The sequence below is a fragment of the Pundamilia nyererei genome, unplaced genomic scaffold, assembly GCF_000239375.1.
Source record: "Pundamilia nyererei isolate P.nyererei 1_Seehausen unplaced genomic scaffold, PunNye1.0 scaffold00090, whole genome shotgun sequence".
Lineage (NCBI taxonomy): Eukaryota > Metazoa > Chordata > Actinopteri > Cichliformes > Cichlidae > Pundamilia > Pundamilia nyererei.
Window position 1 is genome coordinate 54,619 of NW_005187491.1, and position 16,617 is coordinate 71,235.

Here is a 16,617-nt window from a genome sequence, read left to right on the forward strand (position 1 = left end):
TGTGTGTGTGTGTGTGTGTGTGTGTGTGTGTGTGTATATATATAATATTCTGTAACTCTGTAACTTCTGTCGGTGCTGTGCTTTTTTGGAAATCGAATTTCCCAGAGGAACCCACCCGAGGGATTAATAAAGTTCTATCTAATCTAATCTAATCTAACATTTTAGCATTTACGCACTGAAAGGCCAAACAATACTATAACATGGGCATGCACTGTTATTATGAATTTAGTGACCCTCCTCCTGTTGTACCAATTATTGCTGCATTTTCAGACAACTGACAAACCATATCAGCTGAAATGAAAGACCTGTGTAAATACCTGATGGATGCAATTTTTACTCACTCTATAAAAGGTAATAGGTGGGATTTCTTGATGGTCTGGATTCCTGCCCTGCGCAGATCTGGCCTTGTGTCTCTGATGAAGGTCTCAAGCATCGCTCTGTAACAGTGCGACCTGAGCAACTCGCTTTCTTCCCTGAGTCGCCGCACATAGTCCTCAACAGCATGACACGCCCCCTCTCGGGCCTTATAGGACAACTGATGTCCCGACAGCCCTGACACCCAGGAGCTCATCGGGTAGCCAAACTCTGACTGAACTGACTCTTGATCCGGTGTTGGTGGAGCAGGCGGTATGACCAGTCCTGGAGGGGTGGGGTTTTCTTTGGTTGTGATTTTCATGTAACAGCATGCCACTGAGGTGATGCCGCGCACATGCGGGCATTTGACAAAATGGCGGAGGAGGGTGGCACTGAGGTCACCGCAGGCATGGAGACCAGTCAGGACAAAGTTTGGATAGCCTTGCAGGCTGTCTTCCTCAGAGTATACCCCCTCGTGACTGTCAGAGTGGATGCATGAGCAGCATTTTTCATCAACGAATTCCACTCCGGACATCTTTTTTGACTTTTGTTGTTTTGACAGTTCAGACTCTTGAGAGTTAGAATCAGAACGAGCATAAGAAGTCTGAACTACATGGAGGCCTCCTTGTTGCACAGAGCCTCGCAGTTTCTTTTTGCTGGGTCCAGATGGAGTATGGGGACCTTCACTGACATGATCTGCAGCTTTTAGCTGTCCGATGAAAGCCTCCCACGATGCCTTCGGGTTTACCCAACCGGCGATGTGGCGAGGAAAATTTTGTGCTGGAATGTGAGAGGAGCAGTTCTAGGAAGCAAAAGATGTTCATTAATATTTGTGTTGATATGCACTATAGTAGGAGGTAAAATGTCTATACAATGGATTCATTAAATATAATCATAATTAAAACTGTCACTGATTGGTAAATCACAAAATCATCACTATGTTGTTCCCCTAGGCTTTAAAGAGCGTTTACGCAAATCCGAGGTCAACATTTCAAACTTAAAGCTTGATCATTAACTGTGTTTTTATCCAGTCTTACTTTTCAGTGAAAAAGCATCCAGAAACCACTACTGTTTGAGACTAGCTAGTGAAGAGGGTATCTAATAGGTAAAGAAGCTCATATTTTTCCAAGAGTTGATAGAGAGGAAACTACAACTTTAAAGAGTGAATAACTGTGCTTACATTTATCAGGTAGAAATAAACAAATTCCAGGTGAATGGCAATGTTGCCCTGCGTCTGCTAAAGGTGGAAAAGCCCACCGTTTGCTAAGAGGGTCAACAAATTATCCAGAAGGGTGATATGCCAGTGTTTACACTTTGTATTTGCTGCCCCCAAGTGGCAAAAATGGAAGTGTCAGGCTTAATCTTGCCTTTGAACAGACATCACGGAGGATGCCGACTTTAACTCACACTGCTTTGTCAACTCAACACAGTTCAGTTCTTATTTATAGGTTTGGACTTTTTGGACCCAGAATGCTCTTCTTGACAACAAGCTTTTTATAAAGAGGAAAAACATGGAAAAACTATGTTTGAAAATAGTAAATAATAATTAATAAGGAAGAGTCAATGGTAGAGTATTATACAAAATACTTAAGTATTCTATTAACCTTACAGGACATTTAGAGTTCTCTGAGATCCAAACTTTATTTAGAAACTTATAGGTGTGCAATAATATTAGAAAATCACTAACCTTTTTCTGCTTCTCCTTCTCCAAGGCCCACACCAACTGTCCATCAAACTTGGATGCCATAGTAACCAGGGTTGGATCAGCTTCAATAGCAGTCACAGAAAGTCCAAGTCCAAAGGATAGGAAACGAGTCAGGTGACCCTGGTTAGGCAAAAATGGAACTCAGGGTTTACTGTGGCAAGATTTACTGCTTCATTTTTGATTTCAACTCTTAAAAATTTGCATGAAAATTGATTTTATAGACTTTTACTACAGAAGCATGAAATCTAATTCCATTCCCATTAACATTAAAGTGCTACCTTAAAAAATGTATTGATGTGCTTATGTGTTAAAATCATGCGACTATGAGTGATACCTGCCCAGAGCCCACATCGACCACTCTGTTGCAATCAGTCTGCTCACAAAGTTGCTTAACCAGCTGCAAATATAAAAATATATATTAAAAACATTCTAAGCAGAAAAGCCAAGACGTGCTAAAGCAGCCACCTGTAAGCATACATACTGTGCCGAGCTTGCGAATCTCATGCTGTTTCTTGGGTTTAACATGCTTCCTGAAAATGTGACCCAGGAGGGAGCTCTGACTGTGATTTTCCAGGAACTCCTTTGGCTTCACTGACCCACCTACTCTGCATCCCTCACTCCTGCTCTCCCTAGGAAATGCCAGGGCATGGGCTGTGGCACGGAAAGCCAAGAGAGTCAGAGGCCACACTGAAGGATATCTGTAATGAGAAAGTTTTTGGGCAATTAATTACCTAATAAGGGGATGTTTTTATTGATATGATATTATATGAAGAGCACAGGATGTCTAATTTATGCTTACTTTGCCTAAATAAACAAATGAATGTATGAATTAATTCAATTTTGTAAAACAAGGCAACCAAACCTTCTGGGCTTTGCTAAAATCAACTTTGCTTTTGATTCTTTAGTTTTTTTGAGTTTGATTTGGATATTTGCAACCTTGCTTTAAGGATATATAAAGGGCCTAATAACAATCCAGTAGTACCTCCTGTCTTCATGAGTGGCATCCAGCAATAGGTCTGCAATCTGTGGATATGACAGGTCCTGCAACACAGGCTGCCAGCTGCTGGGTAATGTGTGCCACAGATCTTCTGTGAAAAATTCCTGTAGAAGGGATAACAAACTGATAAGAATCCAGCTGTTGCACTGTGTAAATAAGGCTTGATTACAATTCATATACCATACTTTACAGTCATGTGAAAAACTAAGTAAATCCTTACTACGTCCACAGAAATTAGAAGGGTACACAACAGCCACTCAGTGCTAATTAAATGCACTTGATTAACTGATCATCAGCAAGCATGACCACCCTTAATAAAGCAGAGGTTTTGGCAATTTGCTCGTCTGGAGCATTTAGGTGTAATCTACATTCTTTCGAGGAGTGGACGTTCCAGCAAATTCACTTTGAGGTCGGTGCTTAGAGAAACTCCCAAGAAAACCCAAGAGCTACATCTTAGAGTGAGACTACGGGTCTCAGTTAAGATGTTAAATGTTAAAGCTCATGTCAGTATGACAAGAAAAAGACTGAACAAGTATTAGCTTGTTTGAAAACAAGTAATTTTTTCACTTGTTTTCAAAATTAACAACTTAATTTTGCAGAATTTGATCTCTACAAAACTGGATCTCTACAAAATTCCTCAATGTCCTTTGGACATATGAATGAAACCAAAGTGGAGATAGCTGGCCCTAATGAACAGCACCACATTAGATTATCAGCACAACACACATCATACCAACTACTAAGCACCGTGCTGGAGGGATGATGATTTGGACTTGTTTTGCTGTCACAGGATCTGGGCAGTCATTAATCGACTATGAACTCTGTATACCAAAGTATTCTACAGCCAACTATCAGATCATCTGTCTGACGGCTGAAGCCTGGGTTAAACTAGGTTATGCAAGGGACTGATGATCTCAAGCCCTCAGCAAATCTACAATAGAATGGCAGAAAAAGAAAAGGATCAATGTGTTCCAATGGTCCAGTCAAAGTCCAGACCTCAACCTGAATGAAATGCTGTGATAGAGCCTTAAGAGAGTTTTGCATAAAGAAATTCTTGCAAACCCCAGTTTCACTGATCTACTTGTCTCGCAAAGGTAAACAATCACTCGTCACTAGCTGGCACTATTGGCTTTGACATATACAAAACAAGTAAATAAATGTGCACAATAACATTTAGTTTTAGAGACCTGGTTATTTACTTATTCCAAACGCAACAAAAAACAAAACCACTGGGCAAGCTGCATACTTCAGAAATATCTATCGATACGCACAATTATGTAGGAGTCGGAGAGGTGGCTGTACTGAGACAGAAAGGTGGCGAGTTGCTTGGCTAGTTCTCTCTGCTGCTCCGCTGTGAAACGTGTTGTAAACATCTCGACATCCTGAAGGTAATGCTAACAAGTTAGCTCGTTAACGTCGTTTTATTTTATTTTTCTAGTTAAGACCGAGTGTGTCTGAAATACCAAAACTATTACAACCATCTCCATAAAATAAAATTTTAACGTTAAAAGTATTTCCTTTAAATGTCTGAACTGATAATTGCTTTTAGCCACTAGCTTGTTTCCGTCGCTACCTACAACTTTCACGTTTTTCGATAGAATCGTGATGCATTTAAGTACTCGCCGTAATTTTAGACACAAGTGCACAAAATTTTTTTTTAAATTAGAATCTTAATTTTAAACTTTAGAAAACAGTCTTCTACTTGGTTCCTTATATACATCTGATATGGGGTTTTATTAATAACTTATAATAAATCACTCCCTACTGTGAGCAAATAGTACATTATTTAGGAATTAGTGGAAAGGATACTACAAAAGACGTTTAAAGAGTTTTAGTTTAGTATATTACTCAAAGTTATTGTGCATGTCAATTTTAAAATATTTTATGATTTCAAAGAAATATAATAGAGAGGCGTTGAGATACCAGAGATAAAAGTATTCAAACCAATCTGGAATTTTCAAGATGGACAAAGGGTATCCAAAGGCAACATGCCCCGGATGTAGATCATCTGTTCCGGGCAGGAGGATTCGTTCGGTTCACGTGTAGCAGGTCTGGTTTTATGTTTCTAAAAGTTAATTTTAGACATTTCCTTTGAGGGCATATATCGCTATCGACCGACCAAATGTTCACAAGCAGAAAGAGAAACTGTCCATTGAGAGAGACTGTCAATAAACAGTGTTTGGTGTCCAACGTTAGCGTTAGCGGGCTAACCTTAGCAGTTATTAGCTAATGTTATTAGCAGTATTAGCAGTAGTGGCATCCACCAAGTGCAGCTGATGAGGTTTCCTGATGTCTGCTCAGTCATCCAGGTAAGGAAATCAGGTTTCCTTACCTTCAGGTTTCCCCAACTTTATAAACAGTACGGTTTGTAAAGTTTGAATCTGCGACACGATGGGACAGTTACTGTGCCTGCTCATTTACCAGTTGCTTATAAATCCCGTATAAAGTTAGCTTTAAGATTTTATATTTCCAGAATCCCTCAGGTTGCCATGTTAAGTTGGGAAAAGTGTTCACCCTTCCATCCACGACCACAAACTATCAGGTCGCAAAAAGTAAACAATTAAAACAGAAAACATCTATTGTGAAAGGATGGAACAGTACCAATGTTTACATTGTCAATCTGGCAACTTCAATGTTTTCTAGTTTCCCGGACAAGTCCAGATTGATGTTACGTCCCCAAATTGGTTAGATAATTAGATATATGGATACTTTATTTAATTTTACGAGCGAAATTATTGTGTTATAACAACAGGATAAAGAATAAAAATAGTACAGTCTACAATTATAAGCAACATAGTTGAAGCCAAAATGCTACATGCTCATAGTGATGACTTTACAACTTGAGTGAAAAAAAGTGCACAAATTTTTATATATACTACAGGGATTAAAAACAGAGCATTTTAAGAAATGAAATGAGTTAAAAAGTAAAGATAAGACTTAGATTGTGCAAGAAATTAGTGAAAATTATATTAGTGAATGATATATACACTCCAAATCTAACAAACGACTGTATAACAGTAAAATACTGAGATATATCTGTAAAATGTTGTGCCTGAGAAGTGTGTTCACCTCACAGAAAGAAGAGTTATTGGACAGTTCCACAGAGAACAGTAACAATGATTTCCTGAAGTGTTCTTTGCCTAGAAAAGTATCTGAAAATTTGCAGGCATTTTCAGGCACTCGGTCTGATTGGTTATAATTCTGCAAATCCAGGCACAGTTTGATAATATTGTGTTTGCCTTGCAGGATGAGACTTCTAAACTGGACTAAACCCAACAAGGACCTGTTGAAGGATTGCAAATAAGCAGATCTATATGATTGTTTTGTGGGAAAGTGTGTGTTTTGAAATTATTTAATTTGATGTAAACATGTCAGAAATTTGGATTAATTTATCTCATGATGAAACTGCACCGAAAAAAGCTCCAGCAGGCAAGGTAAACAGGAAAAAAGAGTGGCTGCGTAGAAAGAGGCACAACCGTGGAGCAAAGGGGTACAGGGAAGGTAAACAAAAGAACAACCAGTATAGGCAAGACTTCAGACAGAGCCAAACACCACTTCAGAATGGTGCATCCATTAAATGCCCACCAGCTTCCACTTCCACACAAAGCAAAAGTTTATCGTATCTGGCCAGTGCACACAGTAGTTCCATGCCTCCATGTGGAGAAAAACCAAAGGAGCCCCTGAAATCATCAGCCAGCAGCCCTGGTTCCTCAGTATCAAGCACCTGTAAGCCCATCACCATGTCATCAGGGAACCCTTCTAAGTATGTCGCTATTGACTGTGAGATGGTTGGCACGGGACCAAAGAGCCTCAGTGAGCTTGCACGCTGCAGTATAGTTTCCTATGAAGGAGATGTGATTTACGATAAGTTTATCAAGCCCTCTGCGCGAGTCACAGACTATCGCACTCGATGGAGCGGCATCCGACGCCGTGACCTCGTCAATGCCATGCCATTCACCAAGGCCAGGATGGAGGTGAGAAACGTGTACTTTTTTAAAAACGATTTAGCATGTTCTTTTACATTGTAAAATGCTTGTCATCAGAGGAGTTAAGAGAGAGAGATTTGGGGAAAAATATTGAATTTAAATGTAAAGGAGAACTCAACAACTGCAAAGATGCTGGAAGATATGTAAGTACCAGTGTTATTATAGCTAATATATAATTTATATAGTTATAGTTAATATAGTTATTAATTTGACAGCTAACCAGCACTAAAATATATTGTCAGATAAAAAACATTTTAATCCGGATGAACGCACAACATGTGTGAGGTACCATACAAGTTGCAGCTAGTGTAAAGACACAGTAAATAACAGCAATTAAAGACAACTGCAGGAGTAATTTATCATCCTAATCCATTTTCGTCCGTTTATCCTGTTCTGGGTTACAGTTGGTCTGGAGCCTGTTGTAGCTGTCTAGCTGCCATCACAGGGTTATCACAGGGTTTTAAAAGGGCTAACAACAAAGAGCCTGACAACCATTTACACACAAAATAGAATCTCCAATTGACCTAACATGTATGCGTTTGGAGTATGGACCCACTAATGAAAATTAAAAATGCAAAAATAAAATGAAATGATGATTAAGTTTCCTAACACTTATGGTAGTTAAATGTATTTGTTGTTAGTTTTATAAAAAGCTGTTGTTAAAAAGGGAGCACACTTATGGTCAGGTAAGGTATCCTTGAAAGGCACTTCACAGTTTCATGCAGACCGGTGCTAATATTAATTAATTTGTTTAGGTAAACCAACTGTTAATTTATATATGTTTTACTGTTTGAATTTATTTACTGGTTCCTTTTAATGGTCTGAAAAAAGAATCACAACTGGGTTAAGATGTCCAAATTAACTTTAATTTAGACATTATTTCATTCCATTGTAGGATTTGATTTTTGCAGCGTCCATTACTCTGTATAAACCATATGAGTTTAGTAAATAAGATGTTTTTTTTATCCGTTGATACCACAGATACTGTCGCTGATTAAGGGTAAGGTGGTGGTTGGCCATGCCATCCACAATGACTTCAAGGTGATTGGTTACTGTCATCCCCCCGAGCTGACCAGGGACACTTCTCGAATTCCTCTCCTGAACCAGATGGCCGGCATTGAAGGGAATAAGTGCACTTCACTGAAGACGCTCACGAAGGCCATTTTCAACCGTGACATTCAGGTAAGACAGTTCTCTGTTTGGTTGAATACAAAATGGAAGATATGTACAGTTAGTGGAGCTAGTTTATTAGAAATTATAATAATTGACATTAATTACACATCTGGACACCAGTAATTTTTTTTTCATGTGATTCACTAACAGCAGTGTTTTTCTCACAGAATTCTATCGAATTCAACACAAATATTTACCATAGAAGATTTTTGGTTTTGAATTATTTTCTTCTTTTTTTTTACCCTGGAATCCTCTTTCATGTAGTGGGCTGTTGTCAATGACAAATTTAAACTGAAACCTGGGTAGAAAACCAGTTTTTCAACTAAAAGGTTAATATCATGTAATGTCATCATGATTTTATAAATATGACCAACATAATGCTTAACATGTCCTCTCTTGTGTCCTCAGACTGGGAACAAAGGCCACTCCTCTGTGGAGGATGCTAGAGCCACTATGGAGCTTTACAAAGTGGTGGAACATGAGTGGGAGACGCAACTTGCTGCTAACTCAACGGCCATGTTGGGGTAAAACACTTGATATGGCAGGTGTGCAGTTTGGACAGCGGAATTTAACTGTCCCATTGTTGTGTGAATAACAAAACCAGGAGAACTGCAATTGCTCATTCAACAAACCGGATAACCTTCTACCAGCTGCCTGAATTTAAATAAAACTGTACTGTTGTCAGTGGAGGGGAAGAATGTGAATATCTGTTGGAGCTGAAACTTCTTCTACATCAATTTAAGCTTGATTTGTACTACTGGATGAAATCTATGCCTTACCATTACATCTGTATCGTCCCAGAAGTGTATCTAGATTGGTCCATTTGATAGTAAAATATGTGAGTAACACAATGATATTGTTTCATTGAAACAATGTGTTGTATCTGGCTTTCTCAAAAAAAGCTAACACAGTTGCCAGTTTTCAGCCAGTGTTTTTTTTTAAACCATGAAAGTCTGTATACAGACAGATATATTATCGACCTAAAGAAGCCTACATTGAAATATATGGTAGCACTGCAGCAGAAATATTGGTAGAAGTATAACTACCAAGGCTTTTAAATTAAGTTTAATCAGATGTAAGAAGTAATTCTGTACATGCTTGTAAATAATTGCACAAGTAAATTCCAGGAGGAGTCTGCTCACTGCTGGGACTTTCTAGAAGGACGTTGGTGTTGGTATAGAGGCAGGTGTTTTTGAAGACACTTCTCTCTTCTGTTTCAGTAAAGATGAGTGTTTTATATGTATTTGCTGCAAGTCCAACAAGATGAGCTCAGTGTCATCCTTAATGGAAGAGTAATGAAGACGCATTTGTCCAAACTCCAAAAGTAAACATGCAAAAGCTGCAATGGCCATTATGGTCCTGCAGAGATTCAGTGCAGGACTATAAATCAAGCTTTAATTGCAGTAGTTACATTTTGTGTCAGGGTTTTACACTGTGTTCAAATGGTGCTCATGCCACTTGGGGGCAGTCATGTCTTTGCTGGAACATTATTATGTGATGTAAACAGTTTCTAGCTTTTCACATGTTTTTTGTTTTTTTGTTGTTTTTTTACTAAATCAGCACTGGGCTGTAGTAGGACCGCATTTTATCAAGAGTCATGTAAACACTGCAAATAAATGGTCTCAAGTGAGCCCTGACTAAAAGAGCGTTAGTCAAACATCTAATTTTATTCAGGTCCATAGAACAAAGACTTAACCCGTGAGTCATCTGTGTAGACTTTATTAATATGTTTTAAGGACCGAATTGTTAATATCACAGACATCTATAAAGCGTGCATTGTTAAATTTATTGGAGTTAGTTATCATTAAAAAACACAAAAATCAAGAATTGATCAACTTCATTCCCATTCCCCAAAATACTTCTGTTTAGACTTCAGGGTCCACACTGCTAGCCACTGGTTTGATCTTCCATTTCTCCTGTTACAGGAGTGGTCTGAGTGCCCAGTTAATCATCTTCCCTCTTTCAACTTCTTTTCCACCAAGTTCAAGAAACATAAGTGGTGACTTTCTGAATTTGTGCAATTTCCTATGCAATGTCTGTTGGAATATGTTATTCACTCTACTGTCATCCTGATTTTAAAATCTATAAATCATTACAGCAGTAATTTTGTGGCGTTACTGTAATTGGGTGTAAAGAAACCAACAAAACTGAGATAACGTTCAAATACTTATGTGCACAAAACACTGTTTAACTTTTCAGTTTGAAACACTCCTCGCTGTTTTTTCCACATTAGTTTTTTTAATGTGGAAAAAAAACAAGTAACGGTGCCATCTGTGGCCATTTGAGGTAGTGAAAGATGTCTTTGTAGTGCCCGTTTGCATCAGTGTGTAGAAACTTCATAAGTGGCAGCACATAAAGAGCCCCAAATATGACCATGAAGCTAGTGAGTCTGTGAATGCAGATTTCCTGTCCCAGTGAATTCCTGACCTATTTAAATTAAAGGTTAAAATTGCTTCCCAAAAAAGGTGCCTGGAAGTGTTTGTTGATGTCTGCACCTTTCTAAAATTATTTTAGAAAGACTTTGATACTATCTCCTCATCTGAACAGCATAAATGAGCTCTGTGGTAGTCTCTGATACACGACTGAGGAATAGGAAGTACATCAGTTTGAAAAACGGATGCCTCACAGGTCCTCTGTTGGCAGCTTCATTACCCTCTACAAAGCATTAGTCTCAAAATCAACAGTGAGCAGTCGACTCCGGGAAACTGGCCTTGTAGACAGAGTTGCAAAGAAAAAAAAAAAGACCTGTCTGGCCCTAGCCAATAGAGGGAATGGTTAAGATGGGCAAAAATGTGCAAACACTGGGCAAGGCAAATTCAAAAGGAAAATAAGATTTTGGGTTAACGGGTTTATTTATAAGACTAGATGCCATTTGTCAGGAAATACCTTTACATTTCCAGTTCCTTTTGGTGGGGAAATATAAAGGCAAAGTGAGAGATTTGTGCATGATCAAAGGCATCATGATAAGGAAAGTTTGACTATTTTTCAGTGTGGATACTAGTTGATTGGAGCGGGTTTGTTTTTCCAATAGGACAATGACAAAGCTCCAAAGGATGCAAAAAGTATGTAAAGAAGCTGTGGGCTGGTACTCTGTTTGTATTGGAGTCAAGTCACTGGATTTCAACCCCATTAAGCACTTTTGGGAACCAGCCCACCATATAGTGCAGGGCTGCCCAATCCCAGTCCTCGAGAGCTACTATCCTGCAGCTTTTAGATGCATCCCTACTCCAACACAGCTGAATCAAATGGTTTGATTACCTCTTCAGCATGCCATCATGTTTGGCAAAGGCCTGATAACAAGCCATTCATTTGATTCGGGTGTGTGGGAAAAAGGATGCATCTAAAAGCTGCAGGACGGTAGCTCTCGAGGACTGGGATTGGGCACCCCTGATATAGTGCATACATGTTCTGTCAATAGTGTCTACAGTATGTCTGTGAAGGTTCTCAGTCCAGGTCATCGTAGTCTAAGGAGCTTGAAAAGAAAAGCGTCTGGACTTCTAGTGTCTACGGCATAGTCATATATATGCATAACATTGTTTTCCACATATCCTGGCTTTTAATTTGAAAAAAACAAACAAACAAAAAAACTCATAAAATGAAAAGCAGAGCACAGCAATTCTAACTTATGTTGTTCCAGATTCCTTCAATAAATTGCATGCTGAATGTCAAAGGTCTACAAGAGTATAATCGCTGCCAGTTGATGATTCTTTTACCAAAACAAAGATTGAAGGACAAAATTTAAAATAATTATTCTTTTTTGTATGTTTCAGTGCATTCTGGTACATCCTGCAGATGCATAGAATTGATGTCTATATCTAAAACAGCAATCATTATGGCTCCAATGGCCTGATAGCTGAGTTCTGAGATTACTTATTGTTAGTGTTGCTTTTCGTCTCAGAATTCACCCCTTTTTAAAAGTCTTTTGACAGAACAGACCTTGGTCAAATGTCAGATCTGACAAATGGCACAAAACGTATGAATTCCCTGTTTTATTGAAGGCTAGCATTTCCACAGAGCACATCAGCAGCTGCATCAACATATTTCTACTCTTCCAACTTTACACCACTTTGCTGGTGTAAGCATACGATTCTTCCACAGTCTCATACTGTTCCACTTTATGTCCCCTTTGGCAGCTGTTTGTCCTTAAAGGTGAACGTATCAGCATTTTTTCCCCCCACTGTGAATTCAGCTGTAGTGAATTAATTATACAGAATGCCATCCTTCCTGAGAAAGCAACACCAGACACATCTGCTATAGCAGAGAAGCTCATTAAAATAGTAAGAACATACCAAACGTCACAGGCAATACTGCACACAAACACCAACAGTGATTCACCAGCACTTTCTAGTTCTTTGTTAGAAAATCTCTACATACACCAAAACACCATGCTGTCACACCCTGAGAGCTCAGCAGCACAGATTTATTGGATTCAGCACACATCCACTCTGTTTTATACTGGTATTAATTGGGGTAATTTCTTAGCAACAGTGGGTCAGATCTGTTTAATGTGATTGTGGTAGCACAAGGGCACTCACAAGGAGCAGGAAGCCTTGAAGACTCATGTCCTAACTTGAAATTTTAATGTTATGTGTTTTTTTTAACAGGTTTTTAATCAAATTTATCTCGATAATTTTGCAGGGATGTAACACTGAAAAAACTTCATCCACGGCAGACGAATTAACACCAAGCTATTCACGTCCTTCTTTTCTCTTCTTTTCATAATCTGTTAACAGCTGTTTTGGCTTCTCAGCTGGCAAACTGAGCTCATAACTTTGTATCTGGAAAATTCTGGCAAAACAAGGTAGGTATAGTAGACAAATATTGCTGACCTAACTGCCAAATTTAATGTTATTCAATTCATGTGCAATGCTGGGAAATTTACATTTGAAATAACAAATGTAAGACTGTTAAAAAGGCAACTGGTAACACAACTATTTAAATCATGAAAGTAATATAACATAACATTTCTTTCCTCTATTTTCAACAAATATATTAAACTGAGACATAGATATCAGAAGGCCAGAACCAACCAAGAATCAATACTCTAAATATAATGAGTGTATATTAACACAACATGTTTTAGATACAGAGGCTAAGACACTTGCTACAACAAAAAAGCACATAAGTAGCATTACAGAGTAGGATAACAGTGTTTAACCAGCAGACGTTGTGAGAGGAAATCAATCAATGTCCCAAAAAGCAGGTGCCCCCCCCCCCCCCCCAAACAGGCCACTGTAATTAAGTACACCAGTCAGCCAGAACATTAAAATAATTGACAAGTGGAATGACTATCGTTCATCTCATCTTGTTCTACTGGGACACTTTTGGCCTTGGCTTTCATGTGGATTTAACTTTGACACTATCATCCATCTACTGTAAGTATAGTTGCAGACCACGTACAGCCCCTTTGTTGCTGTGAAGCGACATGTGGTTTAATCCATTCTCTAGATTATCCCATGCTGTTTATCCCCTCTTAATCTCTTTGCATCTGGCCAATAATGTGAATACTTTGACTTTATTCCCTGTTATTAGATTCAAAAGTGAAAGCCAGAGCTTTAAATTAAAGAGGCTTTGGATTTTCTTCTGTAGCTGTATTAAGTCTAATATTTTTGAAATCTTTTTTATATTGACCATTTCAAATGAGAAACAACTTTTGGCTCACTGATTCTTTTGGTCAACATTTCCCTTTGTTAAATGTGATTGCACATTATTGATTTATATTATTCTTGAATTTTGAAATTAAAGAAGATTAAGTGACTACCTGCTGGATTAATTAGACCTTGGAATACATGCAAGACCACGGTGTGTGTCATTATGCCATACAATATGGATTTTATGGAATTTATTGCCCCGGGGTCAAGTTACTGGGAGCTAGACTCTGCAGATTACCCCTTTCAGACACATATCACACAGCAAATATATTAGTCATGGCCCAGCCTCAGCTCTATGTGCATAATCAGTTTTTATTGCCCACGTCCAAGCCATCAAGAATTTGTCTGTTTTGCAGATTTCTAGTAGTTATTAACCTACAGGTTGGTTGCAGGGTCAGGATATGTGGAAGCTTAGGTTCTTATAGTGTCATGCATGTAGGTTATGAAAACTATGCGGGAGGAAATAGAAATCTCTGGAATAAGCAACTTTCTAGATTTATTACAAATCTGTTTAAAATACACTATAAAATAGGGTAGAGGCATATTGAATTCCTTATAACTCGTTCACTCATTCACTTTATCTCACATTAATGGTTTTTACTGTTTCCAGTGACACTCAAGTGCCCAGCAGTGAATACAAAGTTGTTCTTGCTGCTCCCCTGTAACATGTATAGATCTCATAGAATAATTAAATGTATAAGCTTCGCTAATAAATATGCAACATGAACTAGGTCACTCTAGGGTCAAAGAGCTAACCTGTGAGTGGAAAAACTGGTTTAGATGACCCTTGGATTGTTTTCTTATTTAACAGTTTATTATTGTTTATTGCAGATATTTAGCATCCACTTTTTGTGTAATATTGTATTTAGTATTTTAGTATTTATTTATTTATTGTCATTGTCAGAGAACAATGAAATTGCATTTGGGGCTTCCGTACAACCCGTAAATAAAATAATGAAGAAAACAATATATACCCCTTAAAACCCAAGTGTAAATATTTAACCCAGTGTGACTCCAGTGCAATAAGACAATCCTTAGCAACAACATGAGAACATGACAAGTAAACATGAGAACCTGACAAGTAAGTTCAGTGCTATTAAGAAGTTGGATATGGTTATTGTCCGTGAGAGGGGGGCAGAGAGTTCAGGAGCCTCACAGCCTGTGGATACAGGCTGGATGTTCTGGCCTGTATAGACCTGTACCTTCTCCCTGAGGGCAGCAGGTGGAAAAGGTGGCGCGCAGGGTGATGTTGGTCCCGCAGAATACTGTGCACCCGTCTCAGACAGCGAGTGGGGAAGATATTACTAATCTCTGGCAGACTTATTCCAATAATTCTGCCAGCTTCTTTCACCACCCGCTGGAGTGCTTGCTGATCGGCCTTGGTGCAGCTGGGGAACCACACTAGAAATCCATACGTCAGAACGCTGCTGATGGCACAGTTGTAGAAGTTCAACATCAGAGATCTGGGAATGTGTGCGCTCCGCAGTCTCCTCAGGTAGTAGAGGCGCTGTTGGGCCTTCCGTGCAACTGAGGTGATATGGTTGCCCCAGGACAGGTCCTCGGTCACAGTTACCCCCAAGAATTTAAAACTGCTCACCCTCTCCACCGCCTCACTGCCGATGAAGAGAGGCAGATGGTTGTTATGACCCTTCCTCCGGAAATCTACAATGATCTCCTTGGTCTTTTTGGTGTTTAAGACCAAGTTATTGTCATGGCACCATGACTCTAGCTGTTGCACCTCTGTCCTGTAGTTTGTCTCATCGTTGTTGGATATAAGTCCGAGCACTGTAGTGTCATCGGCAAACTTAACAATGAGATTGGACGCGCAGGAGGAAATACAGTCATGGGTGAAGAGAGCGTATAGCAGAGGGCTCAGGACACACCCCTGAGGGGCACCGGTGTTGACCACAAGTATTTGATTGTATTTGATGGTTTGGGCCCCAGGAAGACTAGCAACCACTGTTGTGGAAGCTAATGGGGTTCCTTATAAATAAACTAATAAACAAACATGTTTATTTTTAGTAATTACAAATTCCATGAACATTGCTTAATTTTTGGATGGTGATCTCATGACCTCAAGCACTTATAACATGCTAAAACTACCAGCTTACCTCAATATTTGGTCGCTAAAGTTACATTTACAATCATATTCCAGCTTTGTGGCGCTTTAGTCTCTTACAGCATTAGTTTTGATACACATATTACTATATGGCTCAACATCACTACTCTTGAGCTCTTTGCCAAAACAAAAGCTCAGAGAAAAATATTTATTAAACACCAAATTAGCTAGTGAGCACATAGACGGACTTTGCAATATGTAATTGACATTCAAATTGCCACTGATGAATTAGTCACATCAATTTGTGTCCAAAGTGAAGAAACAAACAACAGGAAGTCAGATAACCACAATATCATTATGCAAGAATACTGACTAATTATATTTTGAGATGTTATCTTGTAATTATGTGACACAGTTTGTGAAATGAGATGCAGATCTCCCAAGATTCTAGCATAAATCATCAGAAAATGTGTCACTTTTTTCCTTCTTTGGAGATCCAGACATGATTGTGAGTGGTAATGTTTTGAGACTACAGCTGAATGCTAATTTTATTGAGTCTGCTGGAAATCTGGGTTAGACTGCAGGCATTAGCCCTTAATAAGGGCATTATATATTAGAGCATTTTGTCAGATTCTTATGGAATTGTTCCTCCCCCTAGTGGCCATAAATGTCAATTATTGACTCTTTATCCG

The 16,617-nt window shown here is 38.8% G+C and overlaps 2 protein-coding genes across 3 annotated transcripts in view; one reads left to right on the forward strand and one right to left on the reverse strand.

Moving 5' to 3' along the window:
- mettl25b (methyltransferase like 25B) overlaps positions 1-4,653 on the reverse strand; it is an 8,163-nt gene extending 3,510 nt beyond the window's left edge. The window contains exons 1-6 of the mRNA XM_005739164.1: positions 4,328-4,653; positions 3,042-3,160; positions 2,541-2,757; positions 2,394-2,456; positions 2,042-2,179; positions 342-1,156 (exon numbers count right to left, since the gene is read on the reverse strand). Of these exons, the coding sequence (XP_005739221.1) occupies positions 342-1,156; positions 2,042-2,179; positions 2,394-2,456; positions 2,541-2,757; positions 3,042-3,160; positions 4,328-4,429 (1,454 nt within the window). The 5' untranslated portion in view covers positions 4,430-4,653. The remainder of the gene's footprint in view (positions 1-341; positions 1,157-2,041; positions 2,180-2,393; positions 2,457-2,540; positions 2,758-3,041; positions 3,161-4,327) is intronic.
- Positions 4,654-5,048: 395 nt separating this feature from the next.
- Positions 5,049-10,319, forward strand: isg20l2 (interferon stimulated exonuclease gene 20-like 2). 2 transcript variants are annotated; one of them, XM_005739165.1, is made up of 4 exons: positions 5,049-5,105; positions 6,303-7,030; positions 8,024-8,224; positions 8,624-10,319. In XM_005739165.1, the coding sequence occupies exons 2-4, from the start codon at positions 6,425-6,427 to the stop codon at positions 8,741-8,743; spliced, it is 927 nt and encodes a 308-aa protein (XP_005739222.1). In that variant the 5' UTR covers positions 5,049-5,105; positions 6,303-6,424; the 3' UTR covers positions 8,744-10,319. The 2 variants fall into 2 exon arrangements, with proteins under 2 accessions (XP_005739222.1, XP_005739223.1); XM_005739166.2 differs by having other exon boundaries at positions 5,071-5,365.
- The last annotated feature ends 6,298 nt before the right edge of the window (positions 10,320-16,617 follow it).

Excerpts from the sequence above, each read along its gene's own strand:
- isg20l2 (XM_005739165.1), top strand. The coding sequence starts at position 6,425 with ATGTCAGAAATTTGGATTAATTTATCTCATGATGAAACTGCACCGAAA. Across the intron at positions 7,031-8,023 it reads TCACCAAGGCCAGGATGGAG|ATACTGTCGCTGATTAAGGG; the intron begins GTGAGAAACGTG and ends TTGATACCACAG. Across the intron at positions 8,225-8,623 it reads TTTTCAACCGTGACATTCAG|ACTGGGAACAAAGGCCACTC; the intron begins GTAAGACAGTTC and ends TTGTGTCCTCAG.